Source organism: Notolepis coatsorum (assembly GCF_963971535.1).
Source record: "Notolepis coatsorum genome assembly, chromosome: 4".
Classification (NCBI taxonomy): domain Eukaryota; kingdom Metazoa; phylum Chordata; class Actinopteri; order Aulopiformes; family Paralepididae; genus Notolepis; species Notolepis coatsorum.
Window position 1 is genome coordinate 123,016,577 of NC_140168.1, and position 16,087 is coordinate 123,032,663.

At 44.7% G+C, this 16,087-nt stretch overlaps 1 protein-coding gene across 1 annotated transcript in view; it reads left to right on the top strand.

Moving 5' to 3' along the window:
* The window catches only part of arrb2b (arrestin, beta 2b), a 259,148-nt gene extending 250,165 nt beyond the window's left edge, over nucleotides 1-8,983 (top strand). The window contains exons 12-14 of the mRNA XM_084312624.1: nucleotides 6,464-6,540; nucleotides 7,264-7,318; nucleotides 7,678-8,983. Coding sequence (XP_084168750.1) covers nucleotides 6,464-6,540; nucleotides 7,264-7,318; nucleotides 7,678-7,777 — 232 coding nt within the window. The 3' untranslated portion in view covers nucleotides 7,778-8,983. The remainder of the gene's footprint in view (nucleotides 1-6,463; nucleotides 6,541-7,263; nucleotides 7,319-7,677) is intronic.
* Nucleotides 8,984-16,087: the final 7,104 nt, after the last annotated feature.

Consider the following 16,087-nt stretch of genomic DNA (forward strand, 5'->3'; position numbering starts at 1 on the left):
ATAATGACAGAGTAACTGCCAGATATTGAAAGTTGAAGTAATCCTGGAAAAGGAGGTAAGACCACTCACTATAGAACATTGTTTTGACAAAACACAAAGAAAATCCAGATGGAATTTGTATTTAGTTTTCCCACTAATCACTATAATGGTTATAACTTCTGTCACCTGTTCTATATTGCCCACATAATTGTCTATACAATAAGATAAGACATTCCTTTATTGATCCCCTTGGGGAAATCAATAAAAAAAAGTGTTTTAACCAAAAAAGTTTAAAAAAAACGGATTTGAATTGATCAGTTTCTTTTTATTTACACCAAAACAAAATAAAAACATCAAAAAACACTTTACAATTATTATATACAATTATTATATACTGCATTATGTATTTCTTAATAAGCAATAAGTTAAAGCTAATTACCTTAGCATATTTGACATACAGTGTCATGTACAGTAACTGACTTAATCAATACAAATAAACGATGGGATTAGAACCTACAAGGCTAAATTAATTCAGAATGCAGTTGTTTGTTGAAATGTGGTGGCCGGACAAGATTTTTGTAATAATTTCTGTATCAAATATGAAAGATATGAATAATATATTACTTTGAGCATACCCACAAACAGATATTCATCATAAACCCATTCAAGTACATTTTCAGACGGAATTGTTTTATTACTATCACTATAATTATCATAACTTTTGAACAATAAATTATATTTCTAATCTGTCAGCTGTTCTATATTGCCCACATAATTGTCTATATCCCATACCCTCTAAGTTTCCTGCTAGCTTGTCAGTAAAGTGGTTGAAAATGCAGTTTGTTGAAATGTGGTGGCCGGACAAGATTTTTGTAATAATTTCTGTATCAAATATGAAAGATATTAATAATAATAATCATGATAATCATACAGATATTTTATATCATTTGAAAGCCCTAGTTGTTATCTTCAAAATGGTACTATATGTACTTTGAGCATTCATTTTCATAATGAAATGTTGATGCCTAGGGCTAAAGATAATGTGCGATTTTGGCCACTGGTAGCGCCGAAGAAGAAGAAGCCACTGGTAGCGCCAAAGAAGAAGAAGCTTCAGACACGAATCCCCGCCGGGGAAAACAGTGAAATATTTGTCTCAAAATTCTGTCCGTAACTCCAAGCAGATCAAGCGTGTCCTTAGAATTCCGTCCGTAACTCCAAGCAGATCAAACGTGTTTTTAGAATTCCGTACGTAAATCTAGTTCTTTAATAGTTGTCATACAGAAGTACAGAATACTTTCATACAAAATGCTTCTTACTGTTACGCTCCAGAGACTGTGCTAGACAAGATAGTATCAAATAACATAATAACATAATATAGCATGAATTTAGAAGAAGAAAATGAGGTCACAGTGTTCGGTATAGACATATGTACAATGTTCTGAGTTACCATATAATATACAATACACAATACTATGCAGTGTACTAATGTACAGTACTATCTAGTGCAAAGCAGAAATGGGATGAGGTACAATTTTAGGTACAATTTACAGTAAGGTGTACGAGTTGTAGTGCAATCCTTCATCCATAAATATAAAGTGTGGGGAGTGGGTGCTACAGTGTGTTTGTTTAAAGTGGGTGTGTGCTATAAGTGTGTGGAGTGGGTGCTACAGTGTGTTTGTTTAAAGTGAGTGTGTGCGTGTGGATGTGTGTGCTATGTGCGTTTGGTGGTTGTTGTTGTGTAGTGTTCATTCATTGTTCGTTTAGCAGCCTGATGGCCTGGGGATAGAAGCTTCTTTTGAGTCTTTCTGTGCTCGCCTTGAGACTCCTGTATCGCTTGCCTGACCGCAGCAGTTCAAAGAGGCAGTTGTTCGGGTGACTGGAGTCTTTAATGATTCTCTTAGCCTTGCCCTTGCAACGCTTGTAGTAAATGTTCTGGAGGGTGGGGAGCCCCCCTCCAATTGTGCGTTCGGCTGAACGTGTCACTCTTTGTAGTCTGCTTTGGTCTTGTGCAGTGCTATTCCCAAACCAGGAGGTGATGTTGCCGGTCAAGATGCTCTCTATTGTACATGAGTAGAAGTTCTTAAGGATCTTCTGGCTGACTTGGAACTTCCTTAGGCGCCTGAGGAAGTAGAGGCGTTGTCGTGCCTTCTTCACAACACTGTTAATGTGTGTGGTCCATGTCAAACGTGTGGTCCATGTCAAAGCAGATCAAACGTTTTATTAAACACAGATTGAGAGGTGTGTGTGTGTGGATCGTTTTTACGATTGTGGATTCTACTTCTGCGTTTGTTTATTTTTGATAGACCTCTAAGAAGAAGAAGCGTCACACACGAATCCCCATGGGGAAAACAGCAAAATATTTGTCTCAAAATTCCGTACGTAACTCCAAGTTGATCAAGCGTGTCCTTAGAATTCCGTACGTAAATCTAACCAGATCAAGCTGTTTTTAGAATTCCTGTGAGGATTGGTTCATTCCCCGCCACACGCTTCTTAAGGTACTGTGATGATTGGTCCGTTGCCTAACGCACACTTCTAGGTCAAGTATCAATTACCATCACGCACCTGATGTGTGTTCTAATCAGCGCTCCAGAGGCTTCATATACTCGGACCTTCTGTCATTCGATGTCGGGTCGTTTTGAGTACTACTGTTTTGAATACTTCTGTTTCTGCCTGTTGTTCCCCGTTGCTGTGCCTCGTCTACTCTCCCTCCAGGACATCTGTGGATTGCCGCTGGTGAAGACCTTGTTCCCCCGTTTTGAGCTGCGCCTCGTTTACCCGCTTTACTCTTGCGCTTTGTTGAAGCTGGGAGTATCTGCAGAGCCGCTTCGGCGTCAACACCGTTTCCCCACCTCGAACACCAAGAGGATCTGCAGAGCCGCAGATAACTCTGCTGAAGGCAGTCTCCCTTTGTTTCAAGATTGTTACTTGCTCCTTTTTGACTCTGAAAATAAATACGCCCTAGTATTTGGCTAACTCTGAACTACCTGTCTGTGCCGTGCGTTTGAGGTCGGTACCAAACCCTAACATTACGACCCGACCCATGACGACCTCAGCCGACACAGACAGGGTCAGGGCAGCGTTGGTGGTCCAGATCGAGTTGGTCAACGACCACACCCAACAGTTGGGTGCGGCTGCAGCTGCTTTACAGGACCTCCGGGCCGAGGTCCAGCTTATTCTGGATGCCATTGACACTCTGGCCACCCAGCAGACTACCCAGGGGTATCAGCAGGCTGTTGTTCTGCACCAGCTACAGGCTCTCAGTACAGCATTAAACACTCTGCTTTTAACCCCACCTGTCCCAGGAGTCTCAGCCAGCTCACCACCCGCGGCAGACCTCGCACCTCGGGAGCCCCGTCTCTCCGAACCACGTCTGTTCGAGGGTAACTTCGAGGATTGTGCCACATTCATCATGCAGTGTGAGTTGGTCTTCCTTCATCAACCCAGCCGTTTTTCGTCAGAGGGAGCCCGAGTAGCCTACATGACTAACCTGCTCACGGGCCGAGCAGCACAGTGGGTCACTGCTTCCTGGGCTATGAGGGCCGATTTTTGTTTCTCCTACCCAGACTTCGTGGCAGAGCTCCGAAGGGTTTTCCACCACCCAGCTCGTGGCCAGGACCCAGGAGCTCGGTTGGGCACCTTCCGGCAGGACAGTGGCAGTGTCAGAGACTACGCGCTGGAGTTCAGACTGGCCGCAACGGAGAGCGGTTGGAACGATCAAGCGCTTCGTCTCACCTTCCTGAGGGGGCTCAACGACACAGTAAGGGCCCAGCTCGCGACCCAAGAGGAGCCCGATTCTCTCGAGGGCCTGATCAGCCTCGCTATCCGTATCGACGGACGCCTCCGGGAGAGAAGGCGTGAGCGAGCACGACTAGGACCCCCAGACGTTCCCCAGACCCCCCGTCCTCGGGACCGTTCTGCTGACCGTCCTGCCCCCTCCGTGACTGGTGGGTTTTTTCCCTCCCGGGCTGTGACCGAGGAGGAACCCATGCAGCTGGGACGCACCCGCCTTAGCCCGGCCGAACGGGAGTCCAGGCTCAGGTCCGGCCTTTGCCTCTACTGCGGCCGGGATGGACACCGTGTCTCCAATTGCCCTACCCGGCCAAGAAGACCAGGCTCGCCGGGACCCCGGGAGATCCTGGTGAGCCGTTTTTCCTGTTCCCCCACCCGTGCACCACCTAACCGTCTGACGAACGTCACCCTAGCCTGGGCGGACCAGCGGGCGACGGTGGGTGCACTCATTGACTCTGGTGCTGATGGGAGTTTCCTGGACGTTGAGTTTGCCACCCGGGCCAACATTCCACTTGAGGACATCGAGAGGCCCTTGGAGGTCTTCGCGCTGGATCATCGCCGCCTGGCTGACATCACTCAACGCACCTGTCCTGTCCTCCTCACCGTGGCTGGTAACCACGTTGAGAGACTCCAGTTTTTCATTACCAGATCCCCTCTTGTCCCGGTAGTCCTGGGTCGGCCCTGGCTCGTGCTGCATGAGCCCCACATCGCCTGGTCCTCCGGCACCATCAGGGGGTGGAGCCCCTCCTGTCATGCCCAGTGTCTTCAGGCAGCGTCCAGTCCTTCGCCCCAGGGTTCCCCTTGTGTCCCTGTCTCTAGCCCCCTCTCCGGGCCTCTGTCTCCGTCTCCGGCCTCCCTCGCCGGTTCCCTGTCCCTTTCTCCGGCCCCCCTCACCGGGTCCCTGTCCCCGTCTCCAGCCTCCCTCACCGGTCCTCTGTCCCCGTCTCCGGTCCCCCTCTCCGGGCCTCTGTCTCTGTCCCCCTCTCCAGTGCCCCTGATCGCCGGCTTCCTTCGGTCCCATCCGGGCAGGCCGGGGCCGAGTGGGTCGCCGGGTGTCTCCCGTGGAGGGGGGGGTACTGTGAGGATTGGTTCATTCCCCGCCACACGCTTCTTAAGGTACTGTGATGATTGGTCCGTTGCCTAATGCACACTTCTAGGTCAAGTATCAATTACCATCACGCACCTGATGTGTGTTCCAATCAGCGCTCCAGAGGCTTCATATACTCGGACCTTCTGTCATTCGATGTCGGGTCGTTTTGAGTACTACTGTTTTGAATACTTCTGTTTCTGCCTGTTGTTCCCCGTTGCTGTGCCTCGTCTACTCTCCCTCCAGGACATCTGTGGATTGCCGCTGGTGAAGACCTTGTTCCCCCGTTTTGAGCTGCGCCTCGTTTACCCGCTTTACTCTTGCGCTTTGTTGAAGCTGGGAGTATCTGCAGAGCCGCTTCGGCGTCAACACCGTTTCCCCACCTCGAACACCAAGAGGATCTGCAGAGCCGCAGATAACTCTGCTGAAGGCAGTCTCCCTTTGTTTCAAGATTGTTACTTGCTCCTTTTTGACTCTGAAAATAAATACGCCCTAGTATTTGGCTAACTCTGAACTACCTGTCTGTGCCGTGCGTTTGAGGTCGGTACCAAACCCTAACAATTCCGTACGTAAATCTAAACAAATCAAGCGTGTTTTTATGATTTATGAAACACAAATTGAGAGGTGTGTGTGTGTGGATCATTTTTACGATTGTGGATTCTGAGGTGTGTGTGTGTGGATAGTTTTTACGATTGTGGATTCTACTTTTGCGTTTGTTTATTTTTGATAGAAATCTACCCCCATACAGATACCAAGAACATGCAAATGGCCATTTAAAAAAAAAAAAAAAAATTATTCTACGTCCTTATGGAATGAGTGACACACACAAAAAAGTTAAAAAAATAAAAAGTTTAAAAGAAAATATTATAATTTATTTTAATTTTCTTTATGGATGGAAGAGCCGCACATTGACGGGCAAAGAGCCGCGGGTTGGCCACCCCTGCACTAGTATAAATGCGACCTTCAGCACCATGGCAGAGCAGGTCATCAGAACATAATAGTTATTTTTTATTTTGCATCAATATGTGTGCGTGTGTGCGTGTGTGTGTGTGTGTGTCACTAAACACGGACCATACACGTTTTATACACTAGTGAATTACTAGGCTATAGTTTTTTACTAAGTAAGAAACATAGGCAGTGGCGTTTTAATAATAGCTAAGCAGGCCTCTCTATCTATGTAGAAAAAAAAGCCCACACCATTTTAAAACAATTTGAAAGCTTTGATTGATAAAAAAAAACGCAACTGACACAAGGAATTAACAATCAGGCTTAGATTACAGAGAATTTTAATGACAGAACTCTATTTAGAATTAAGTGCGGAATGGGGATCTTACGAGAGCGGGATGCATCGTCGTGCATACATTTTGCAATATTATACCATATACAGTATGGCTCGGCGGCCCATCAAAGAATAACACAGTATGCTATGACACGGCAGAACATATGCAGTATGGCTCGGCGACGGTGGCCCATAGGACAACACATCTATGGCAGGCCATCAGAACATAATAGTTATTTTTTATTTTGCATCAATATGTGTGCGCGTGTGTGTGTGTGTGTGTGTGTGTGTGTGTGTGTGTGTGTGTGTGTGCGTGTGTGTGTGTGTAGGGACGTTGCCGTGGAGCTGCCCTTCGTCTTGATGCACCCGAAGCCCACAGACCAGCCCACCTCCAGACCACAGTCAGGTAGGACCCACAGATGAACTGCTTAAAGGAACACGCCAACATTTTGGGAAATTAATTTACCGTCTTCTCCAGAGAGAGACAAGAGGATATATACCAGTTTCCTCTCTGTGCGTTCAGTAGAAAGCTATCTGGCTGCACGTTAGCCTAGCTTAGCACAATGAATGGAAGCGGACAGTGCCGGTTAGCCTTCGGGAGAGGTGTTAGTTGGACAATGCCTGTCCGCTTCCATTTATTGTGCCAAGCTAGGCTAACGTGCAGCCAGATAGCTTTCTACTGAAACTGGTACCTATCCTCTTGTCTCTCTCTGGAGAAGACGGTAAGCTAATTTCCCAAAATGTTGGCGTGTTCCAGTTTAAAGAGATAGTTCCAAGATAGATAGTTTTCCTACTTACCATTGATGTTGACTGGTAGAATCCCCTCTCAGCACAATCTGTGTCATTCGTCATACTAGCTTTGGATTTAGTTAGCCACAAACCAATGTAAAGTCAATGGGCTCGAGCTCCTGTCTGTACACGCTGACTGAGGCACTGTGGAGTGGGTTTTGGTGAGCCTCGGCCAGCTTGTACAGGCAGGAGCTCGACCCCATTGACTTTGCACTGGTTTGTGGCTAACTAGCCGAAGCTAGTATGAGGAACAGCATAAAACAACATCATGGGTAAGTAGGAAACCTTTAACCTGATACATAGTTGTTGACTATAGAGTATACTGTCGTTTGTCCCACAGTTGTCCCAGAGACAGACGCCCCAGTGGACACAAACCTGATAGAGTTTGAGACAAAGTAAGTGTGTGTGTGTCCTTTTTGTTGGATAATTTGGAATTAGCATAACGTTCATCACATGAACAGTGTTTTCTGCTAAGCTGAACTTCTCTCCTGCTCTCCCCAATGCCTCACCTCCCCTCTACTCTCCCCTCTCTACTCTTCTCCTCTCCTCTCTTCTCCTCTCCCCAACACCTCTCCTCTACTCCCCTCCTCTCCCCAACGCCTCTCCTCTCCTCTCTTCCTCTTCTTTCTTATCTTCTCTTCTCCTCTCCTCCCCTCTCCACTCCTCTCCTGTCTTCTCCATCCCCTCCCCTTTCCTTTCCTCTCTCTCTCTCTCTCTCTCTCTCTCTCTCTCTCTCTCTCCGTCCATCCCACAGTAATTTCTCTCAGGATGATGACTTTGTCTTCGAGGACTTCGCTCGCCTGCGGCTGAAAGGCATGAAGGATGACAAGGACGAGGACGACCACTTCTGCTAGCTCCCCCCCCCACCCACCCACTCCCTTCCCATGGACCGGGCTCCTGATTTGAGCTGGAGGTTCCAGGCGAGTCCCTGGTCTCACCCTCCCCTCCGACAGGCCTCAACTCAAGGAAGACAGGGAAAGTACATAGGAGGAGGAGGGAGTAGCCAGCCAGATATTTCTAAACTCCTTTCATCATCATCATCATCATCCTCCTCCTCTCTTCTCTCTCCCTCCTTCCTTTTCTCCTCTTACATTTATAATGACATTGATTGTTCCGTGTCTACTCTACTCTATATTAATTTGACCAGCATTGTTATTGGAAAAAACAGATGTGAAAACAATAGGAAGAGATGGAGAGATCTTTTTTTAAGGAAAAAAAAGGTGTCATCCATTTGATCTTTTAGGGTAATTTCCATACTAGACCTGCTCAGAATATCTGAAATCAGTTTGAATACCTGAAAGAAAAATCAAAACCAAAACCAAACTGAGAAGTCCACTTCCAAATCCCTTTTTAAGACCTGTATCATCTATCTTGGAAATATTAAGCACTCAAATAATATAAAACTCAATAAATAAAACTACAAAAGCCCTCAAGCTGCTCAGACCATATTCAGGTATTCTACTCAGGTCTGGTGTGGGTTCCGTCGACAGATTCAGGGTCAGATCATAACACAGAAGGGGTGTACTTTATATCAAGTGACTGAGCATCAGACCAAGGTGAACTAGGGAGGGTGAATTTTAAGACAGATGTTGTTCTGGGGTCAGATTTGAGGAGGGGGAAGCCGGTATGTTGACAGCACCTCAAGGACATTATTTCCTCCTCCAGAGTTGAACATCTTCAGATCCTCTCAAATACCTTTAAGGGTCTGGTTCAGGCCCGGACTGGCCATCGAGAGCACCGGGAGTGGCCTGGCCTGTGCAGATAATTAAAAAAAATTAAGAAAGATTATAATATATATATATTTTTTTTGCAGTCAGGCCACTGAACTTAGAAGCAGGCCACCTCCAGTGTTTCTAGTTGCGGCAGTGCGATAGTTAGATAACCTAGGTGGGGAACAACCAGGAGATCACTGTGACAGAGTAACGTTGTCTAAACAGTCATAACTCTTAAATAATTTGTGATGCCATCACAAACACTGGCATTTAAAGGGTAAAAATTTAAGAATTCCTGCACCAGAATGCAGGAAATTAAGTCTTTGTAACAAAAAAGTTCCTGGTGGGGGAGCGTCTATGCCAAATACAACGCAGTTCGGTTTCCGGGTTCCTCTGATTGGCCACTAAGCCCACGTGACCGCGCGCTAGCCCGCCCCCCTTATCGCCCGCTGCCGCGCTGTGAAGCGGAAGAGCCAGCGAGGCGACGCGAGGCGGTGGTTTCAGCAGCAGCGGCCGTCTTCTTCCGAGGCGGCTCGTTCTTATTACTGCGCCGTACTGTATTGTACCCATTCTGCAATCTGTTAAATAAAGTTTTCATTCATTCATTTCTCCCCCACTACTCCCAAAAGTAACACTAAATAGATAAAGTACAACAACGCCAGACTCAAGAAACTGTGTTCCCTTTGGATGGGGTTTAATTACACTGCACACGACACTCGAGGCTGCATGGGTGTAATCTCTCCTCTAGCTATAATATATATCAAAGAGGTTGCGTTCAGGAATCGACGTTGTGATGTCCTTTCTTGCGGTGAATTCCTGCCTGAACATTCAAGACATGCTGTATTGTGTGGGGCTTTTAGAGAGGAAGATCCGTAGGACATCACATCCAAAGGGAACACAGTTTCTTGAGTCTGGCGTTGTTGTACTTTATCTATTTAGTGTTACTTTTGGGAGTAGTGGGGGAGAAATGAATGAATGAAAACTTTATTTAACAGATTGCAGAATGGGTACAATACAGTACGGCGCAATACACACAATTGTTAAGGGGATGCAGACCAGAGAAAGACGTTTGTCTTGTTTACATCAGGGTCCCCCATTTTCAAATCATATCGACATTTATGACATACACAACATACATGACATTAGGGACTAATAAGAACGTGCCGCCTCGGAAGAAGACGGCCGCTGCTGCTGAAACCACCGCCTCGCGTCGCCTCGCTGGCTCTTCCGCTTCACAGCGTGGCAGCGGGCGATAAGGGGGGGCGGGCTAGCGTGCGGTCACGTGGGCTTAGTGGCCAATCAGAGGAACCCGGAAACCGAACTGCGTTGTATTTGGCATAGACGCGGTGGGGGACCCCCCGCTTAAAATAAGGGGCAGGTTTTGGGAAAGGTTCATTGAATGATTAGCAGCTCCCAGACAGTTTTTTTTCTTTTTGGTAAATTAATTATTCAAGTTACTCGATTAACTGTGCCAGTCCCAGATAAGAGCAGTAATGTGTTTTATTTAATGGCTGGACCCCAGGGTGAAAGAGGTCATTACTTCTCCTTCAGGCCTACAGGCAGCAACCACTACTTCCAATTCGTTTTTTGTGTTGGCCCTAATCTGCACGGAGTACAAGGTGGTCAGTGGGCGCAGGGGTATGTTGGCAAGGCTGCCGGCTTCATAGTGTGCCACGGAGTACAAGGTGGTCAGTGGGCGCAGGGGTATGTTGGCAAGGCTGCCGGCTTCATAGTGTGCCAGAGTTGTCCGGTCGACTCCAGAAAATCAGTCAAGTCCCATTTTGGAACGACCACATGCCTGTCTGTACTGAATGTAATTTTTTAACATTCATAACATAATTTTATATTTTTTTAAATATATAAAAATACTAAATCCTCAATTTGACTAAAGTGATTTTTTTATGAAATCAAATTTCTTTAATGAATATAACTCGTCAGTTTCGTCAACATAAATAATCCAATAAGGGCACGGTTGGTACGAAAGTGATGGTGACGTCTCGATGGAGCGCCGAGTGCCAAGCGGATGCTACATAATTTATGATGAAATGTTTTATTTAGACGAGTCATACTATAATAGTATAATACTATAATATTAGTGTAGCCTAATCTTTATCTGCAACTGTGAAGAAAAACCCCATTGGTTTAAACAGAATGAATACACACAATAGACATAAAAAATCGAATGTTGATTTAGAATTCGAATGTCAACATTATGAACAGAGCTTCGAAGCTTCGAACTATTCGGTACAGCCCTACTGTTGGGTGCTATTCCTTCCATTGTGCCAAGGAGCACCGCGAGGACCGCTGGCCCCCAAGGAGCCGAGCCCGGAGCCAGAGGGGACTATACTGAATGATCAATTATAGGGGAATCATTGTCAAGGGTTAAAAGGTAGGTGGGGGGGGGGGGGGGTGTACTTTCAGCAGTTCTAGAAAGGACCCATCGATCACATGGTATTTGAGAGGATCTGAAGTTCTGTCTTTTGAAGGTTAACCCTGGTCTGGTTGAATACATAACTAATGTGTTTGTAATTACAAATACAAAAATTATCTATGTAAAAAAGGTATTGTCAATGTACATGCTCTGCACACGATTACTTAGAGGGAACACAAGTATATATGTATGTATATATATATATGTTTTATGCAATTACCATTTTGTTATCCAGCTATTGTTACTACTTACTATGATTATTGTCGCACCTCTTCCCTAAACCACACATGCACACAACCATATACACACACACACATCTCACGTAAGGTTGTATGGCAAAATGTGTGAAATGATGAGTACATACCCTCAGAGAGAGAGAGAGAGAGAGAGAGAGAGAGAGAGAGAGAACGTGAGTGCAGTACTCTTTGTGAAAGGAGTATATATAAAATGCACGTGCAAACGTGCACAAAACATGAAAAGTAAACCCCGGTCGAGAGACCTTTATTTGACCCTTATTATTTTAAAACAATTTTACCAGATATATTATTGCCTATTTTCTTAAAACGTGGTCATGTATTCAGCTTAGTGATGTCAAACGATGATTGTTGATGATGCCGAATTAATTTTAGATTTTTATGTGTTTCATTTCTTTCTAAGCTACTGTAAAAGGGCCAAATATAGGAGATGGAGATGTTGTTTTGTCGTTGGCAGTCATGGTGTGAATATATCAGGAAACTTTTGGAAACGTCCAAATCAGGAATTTTAGTTATGTGAAGTAACAGATAGAGTGGGGTTATGTTGTTTTTAGTGCCACCTGATGTCTTGAAGTGGAATTGCTGCTGTCTTGTCGCTGCAGGAGTTTTAGTTCTGTTGGCTCCGATGATTTCAAGAATTCTTGATTCTAATTTAGTATTCATGATTTTATTTAGAATTTGTACGGTTCTTTCAGGGAGCCTCTTATATAGCCTCTCAAATTATAGGATTCAAAGAAGTGGCATTTACCCATAGGTCAGGGTATCGCCTAGTGTCAGTATGGTTTGGAGGCCTCAATCTGATCCGTGATCAGCAATGACAGAGTAACTTTTTATTCTCCATCCATCCGTCCTAAATCTCATACAATCACAACGTCAAGACAAATTTAAACAAGGTGGGAGGGGGTGGCGAGAAGGGGGGTGAGAGGGAGGGAAGGGTTAAATGAATGAATAGAAATTATTTTATTTTGTATCATCATATTCACCAGAAATATACTTAAATGTTGCCAATATATTTTTATTTTATTTCCTTTGTTGTCGTTTAAATTTTGTTTTTTTAAATAAAGCGGGTCAAGGACAGGAGGGTGGTGAACTAACTAACGATGATGAAATTCCCTGCTGTATTTTGATTCGCTGTAAATATCCTTACTGTGTTTTAATCTTCCCCGTCACCCAGCCAGTTAGTAGCTTGTGTTTGGCTTTGATCATCCAATGAGGAATGAAGTCTTGCTTTTTTGGTTGTTCCGATAATCCAATCACACGGCGACGAGAGTACCTCGGTTCTCCTGGCCAGAATGAATACTCTTGAACTAGCAAGATGGATGGTATATTTCTAGTGATAGGGTCGCTTGAAGCCTTTTTACAACGCATCCGCGTTTCCAAGCTTAGGCACTCTTTGAAGTTGGTTAAGGTTAGAGTTTGTCTTAGAGCGTGACGGCAAGTTCTTTCGCCGGGTTAAGCTTAGGCACTCTTTCGAAGTTGGTTAAGGTTAGAGTTTGTCTTAGAGCATGGCGATAGAACGCCAGGTAGTTTGCAGGCTGTTCGATGCGGAAATGGGCACACACGCTATTGGGCGCACATGTCACATGACCTGGCCAATCAGAGCGCCGGAAACGCGGATGCGTTGTAAAAAGGCTACACGCGATAGGGTCGGTGGCATTTCCCTTATCTTGCTTAATGTTGCCTTTTTAAGTGTATGTAAGCAAGTGTTAGGCAAGAATTAGAGAGCTATGTTGATTTTTTTATAGCGTGTGTGGGAGGAAAGGCTTAAGAGGAGGAAGTCGGGTCGACTTTGCCTGTCAGTTTGGAAATCACTGTGTTTGATTGGATCGATAACTGATCAATAACTCGGATCAGTTCACTGTATGGCTAACAATCTCAAATGTCTAATCCATTCACACTTTCTTTTTGTCGGATTTGCATTTGTGTCAAATGTGAATCCTTGCACAGACAAATGGAATAATGTACACCCATGTTTTAAACCAGTCACTTCTCATGGCAAAGTCCTTGGAGATCACGTGAAGTCCTTTTTTTGTGCATTTTTTGTTCAACGACAAGAATGTATTTCTTGGGGAACGTGAACAAACCAACTTGCATCGAGTCTCTTTGTCGCTCGTCTTGTGTGTAGATCCTCAAAGGTAGCTTCTCCTACGGTCTGTGTAGATCCTCAAAGGTAGCTTCTCCTACGGTCTGTGTAGATCCACAAAGGTAGCTTCTCCTACGGTCTGTGTAGATCCACAAAGGTAGCTTCTCCTACGGTCTGTGTAGATCCTCAAAGGTAGCTTCTCCTACGGTCAGTAGATCCACAGAGGTAGCTTCTCCTACGGTCTGTAGATCCACAGAGGTAGCTTCTCCTTCAAAAACGTCACATTTCTTAACCTTTACACCCATTCCGTTCGTATGCCTTGATATACACAGGTGATGACGAGAAAGGTTGTAAAAAGAAAAAAAAGAGAGAAAAAAAAAAGCCTACTGGAGTCTGAACAACACAGATGGGTCTGTGATGCTATTAATTTAGTTCCTATTGTGAATGGATGCATGGCATGGCATTCTTACAGTGCACTGGCAACAATATGGAAAACAAATGTTGTGTGTTATTTGTGATAGAACTTTCTAGAAACCCTTTTTATGGACCATGTCAATGTGTTTGTTTGTTTTTTTGTAGCCCAATTGTGCTTAGCCAACCTGTTCGCCTGCCAAAACCCAAGTCTATTGATTCACATGACGTGGCTGTTTTGCTCTTACGTCACGATTCCGTGGGGAAAGGAAAGGAATCCCAACCTGAGCGTGACATGAGAGCAAAATGACCGCGTGTGTGAATATGGTCAATGTAGTAGCCTTTAATACTACAGAATGGAGTACAGCTTACAGCCTGGTCCTATAGAAACCTTCCATCTCAAATAAAATAAAATAAAAAGTCAACCGATTCAGAGGTTTAGAAAATGTGGTTCAATTTAATGGTTATGGTTAAGTTAGGGTTTAGACGGTTATGGTTAGTTTAACAGTTTGGTTAAGGTTAGCGTTTGATCGAGAAAAGTGTCTCGGTAGTATTGAGCTAAAGGCATCTGCTTCCCATACTGTTTGTTCCCCAGCAGGGGAGTTGAAACATTTTCTGAAAACGTTAAAGTTTAAAAAAAAAAATGTGGTAGTGAAACGTTAACCTTCTGTAGTGTGGTAGTGAAAGGGTTAACCCTTTGTCTTGTGGCAGTGAAAGGGTTAAGATGCAGCAGCACATAGCGGTCACTCCTGGCAAATAACAGGCATGCGTCATGTTGGCTAAATGCTTTGAGCTTCGTCATTTTAAATGTTTTAAATTTATTTTTTGGTTTCGTAAATCAAAAATGGTGATTGTGTCATCTGTCTTTTAAGCTGTCAAGTGGAAAAAAGAAAAGTCTTTTTTTTTTCGGTTCCCTTCGTTACTTTTGGTATCCAGACGCACGCAATCACGTCAGTTTGTAGACTATTGTGTATCAAGTCAGAAATCTTTCTTTTGTAAAATAATCAAATTTTAAGCTACTTCAACTATTACTACTACTACAAGATTCATAGAATACTTAAAATGCTACCTGGTAATTTAAATAATTCACAATTACAGTAATATTAAAAAAGAAAACGTATATTGTTAAGGAAACCAAGATACTGTATAAGCAATATGTTATTTTAGTCAATAAAACTGAATAAAAAATGACAAGACAAAAAAAAATCAAAAAGGGGTTGAAAATGTGAAAAATATCGGAGAAATTATATGTTGCTTCTTTATTTTGTACTGCATTTTAGAAAATGTACAAAAAATAAAAATAAAAAAAGTTAACATACATTGTTGTCAATTGTCCTCATTTGTGTGTGTGTATTCATGTGGCGACAAAAAAACGGTCAAGTGAATACAAATAAGTATTTGCATTTAATTAAAAAAAACAAAAGATCTTTAACTGATGTACATGATCAAATGCAAAATCACATCACAGAAAACCCTTGTTTCATGTATGTGTCCAAATTATATATATTTTTAATCAAGAGTTCTACAAAGAAATAAGTCGGTTTCTAGTCCTTTATGGTTGTCCAATTATGGTTTCACCCCATTTCTCCTGTCTGTGGCTCCATAATGACTTCAACCCCCCCACCATGGCTCTAACCCCCCCTCCCCCCACGTCTGTGGGTCCATAATGACTTCAACCCCCCCACCATGGCTCTAACCCCCCCTCCTGTCTGTGGGTCCATAATGACTTCAACCCCCCCACCATGGCTCTAACCCCCCCTCCCCCCACGTCTGTGGGTCCATAATGACTTCAACCCCCCCACCATGGCTCTAACCCCCCCTCCTGTCTGTGGCTCCATAATGACTTCAACCCCCCCACCATGGCTCTAACCCCCCCTCCCCCCACGTCTGTGGGTCCATAATGACTTCAACCCCCCCACCATGGCTCTAACCCCCCCTCCCCCCACGTCTGTGGGTCCATAATGACTTCAACCCCCCCACCATGGCTCTAACCCCCCCTCATGTCTGTGGGTCCATAATGACTTCAACCCCCCCACCATGGCTCTAACCCCCCCTCCCCCCACCCTCATGTCTGTGGCTCCATAATGACTTCAACCCCCCACCATGGCTCTAACCCCCCCCCTCCCCCCACCCTCATGTCTGTGGCTCCATAATGACTTCAACCCCCCACCATGGCTCTAACCCCCCCTCCCCCCACCCTCATCTCTGTGGCTCCATAATGACTTCAACCCCCCACCATGGCTCTAACCCCCCCCCCCCCCCTCCCCCCACCC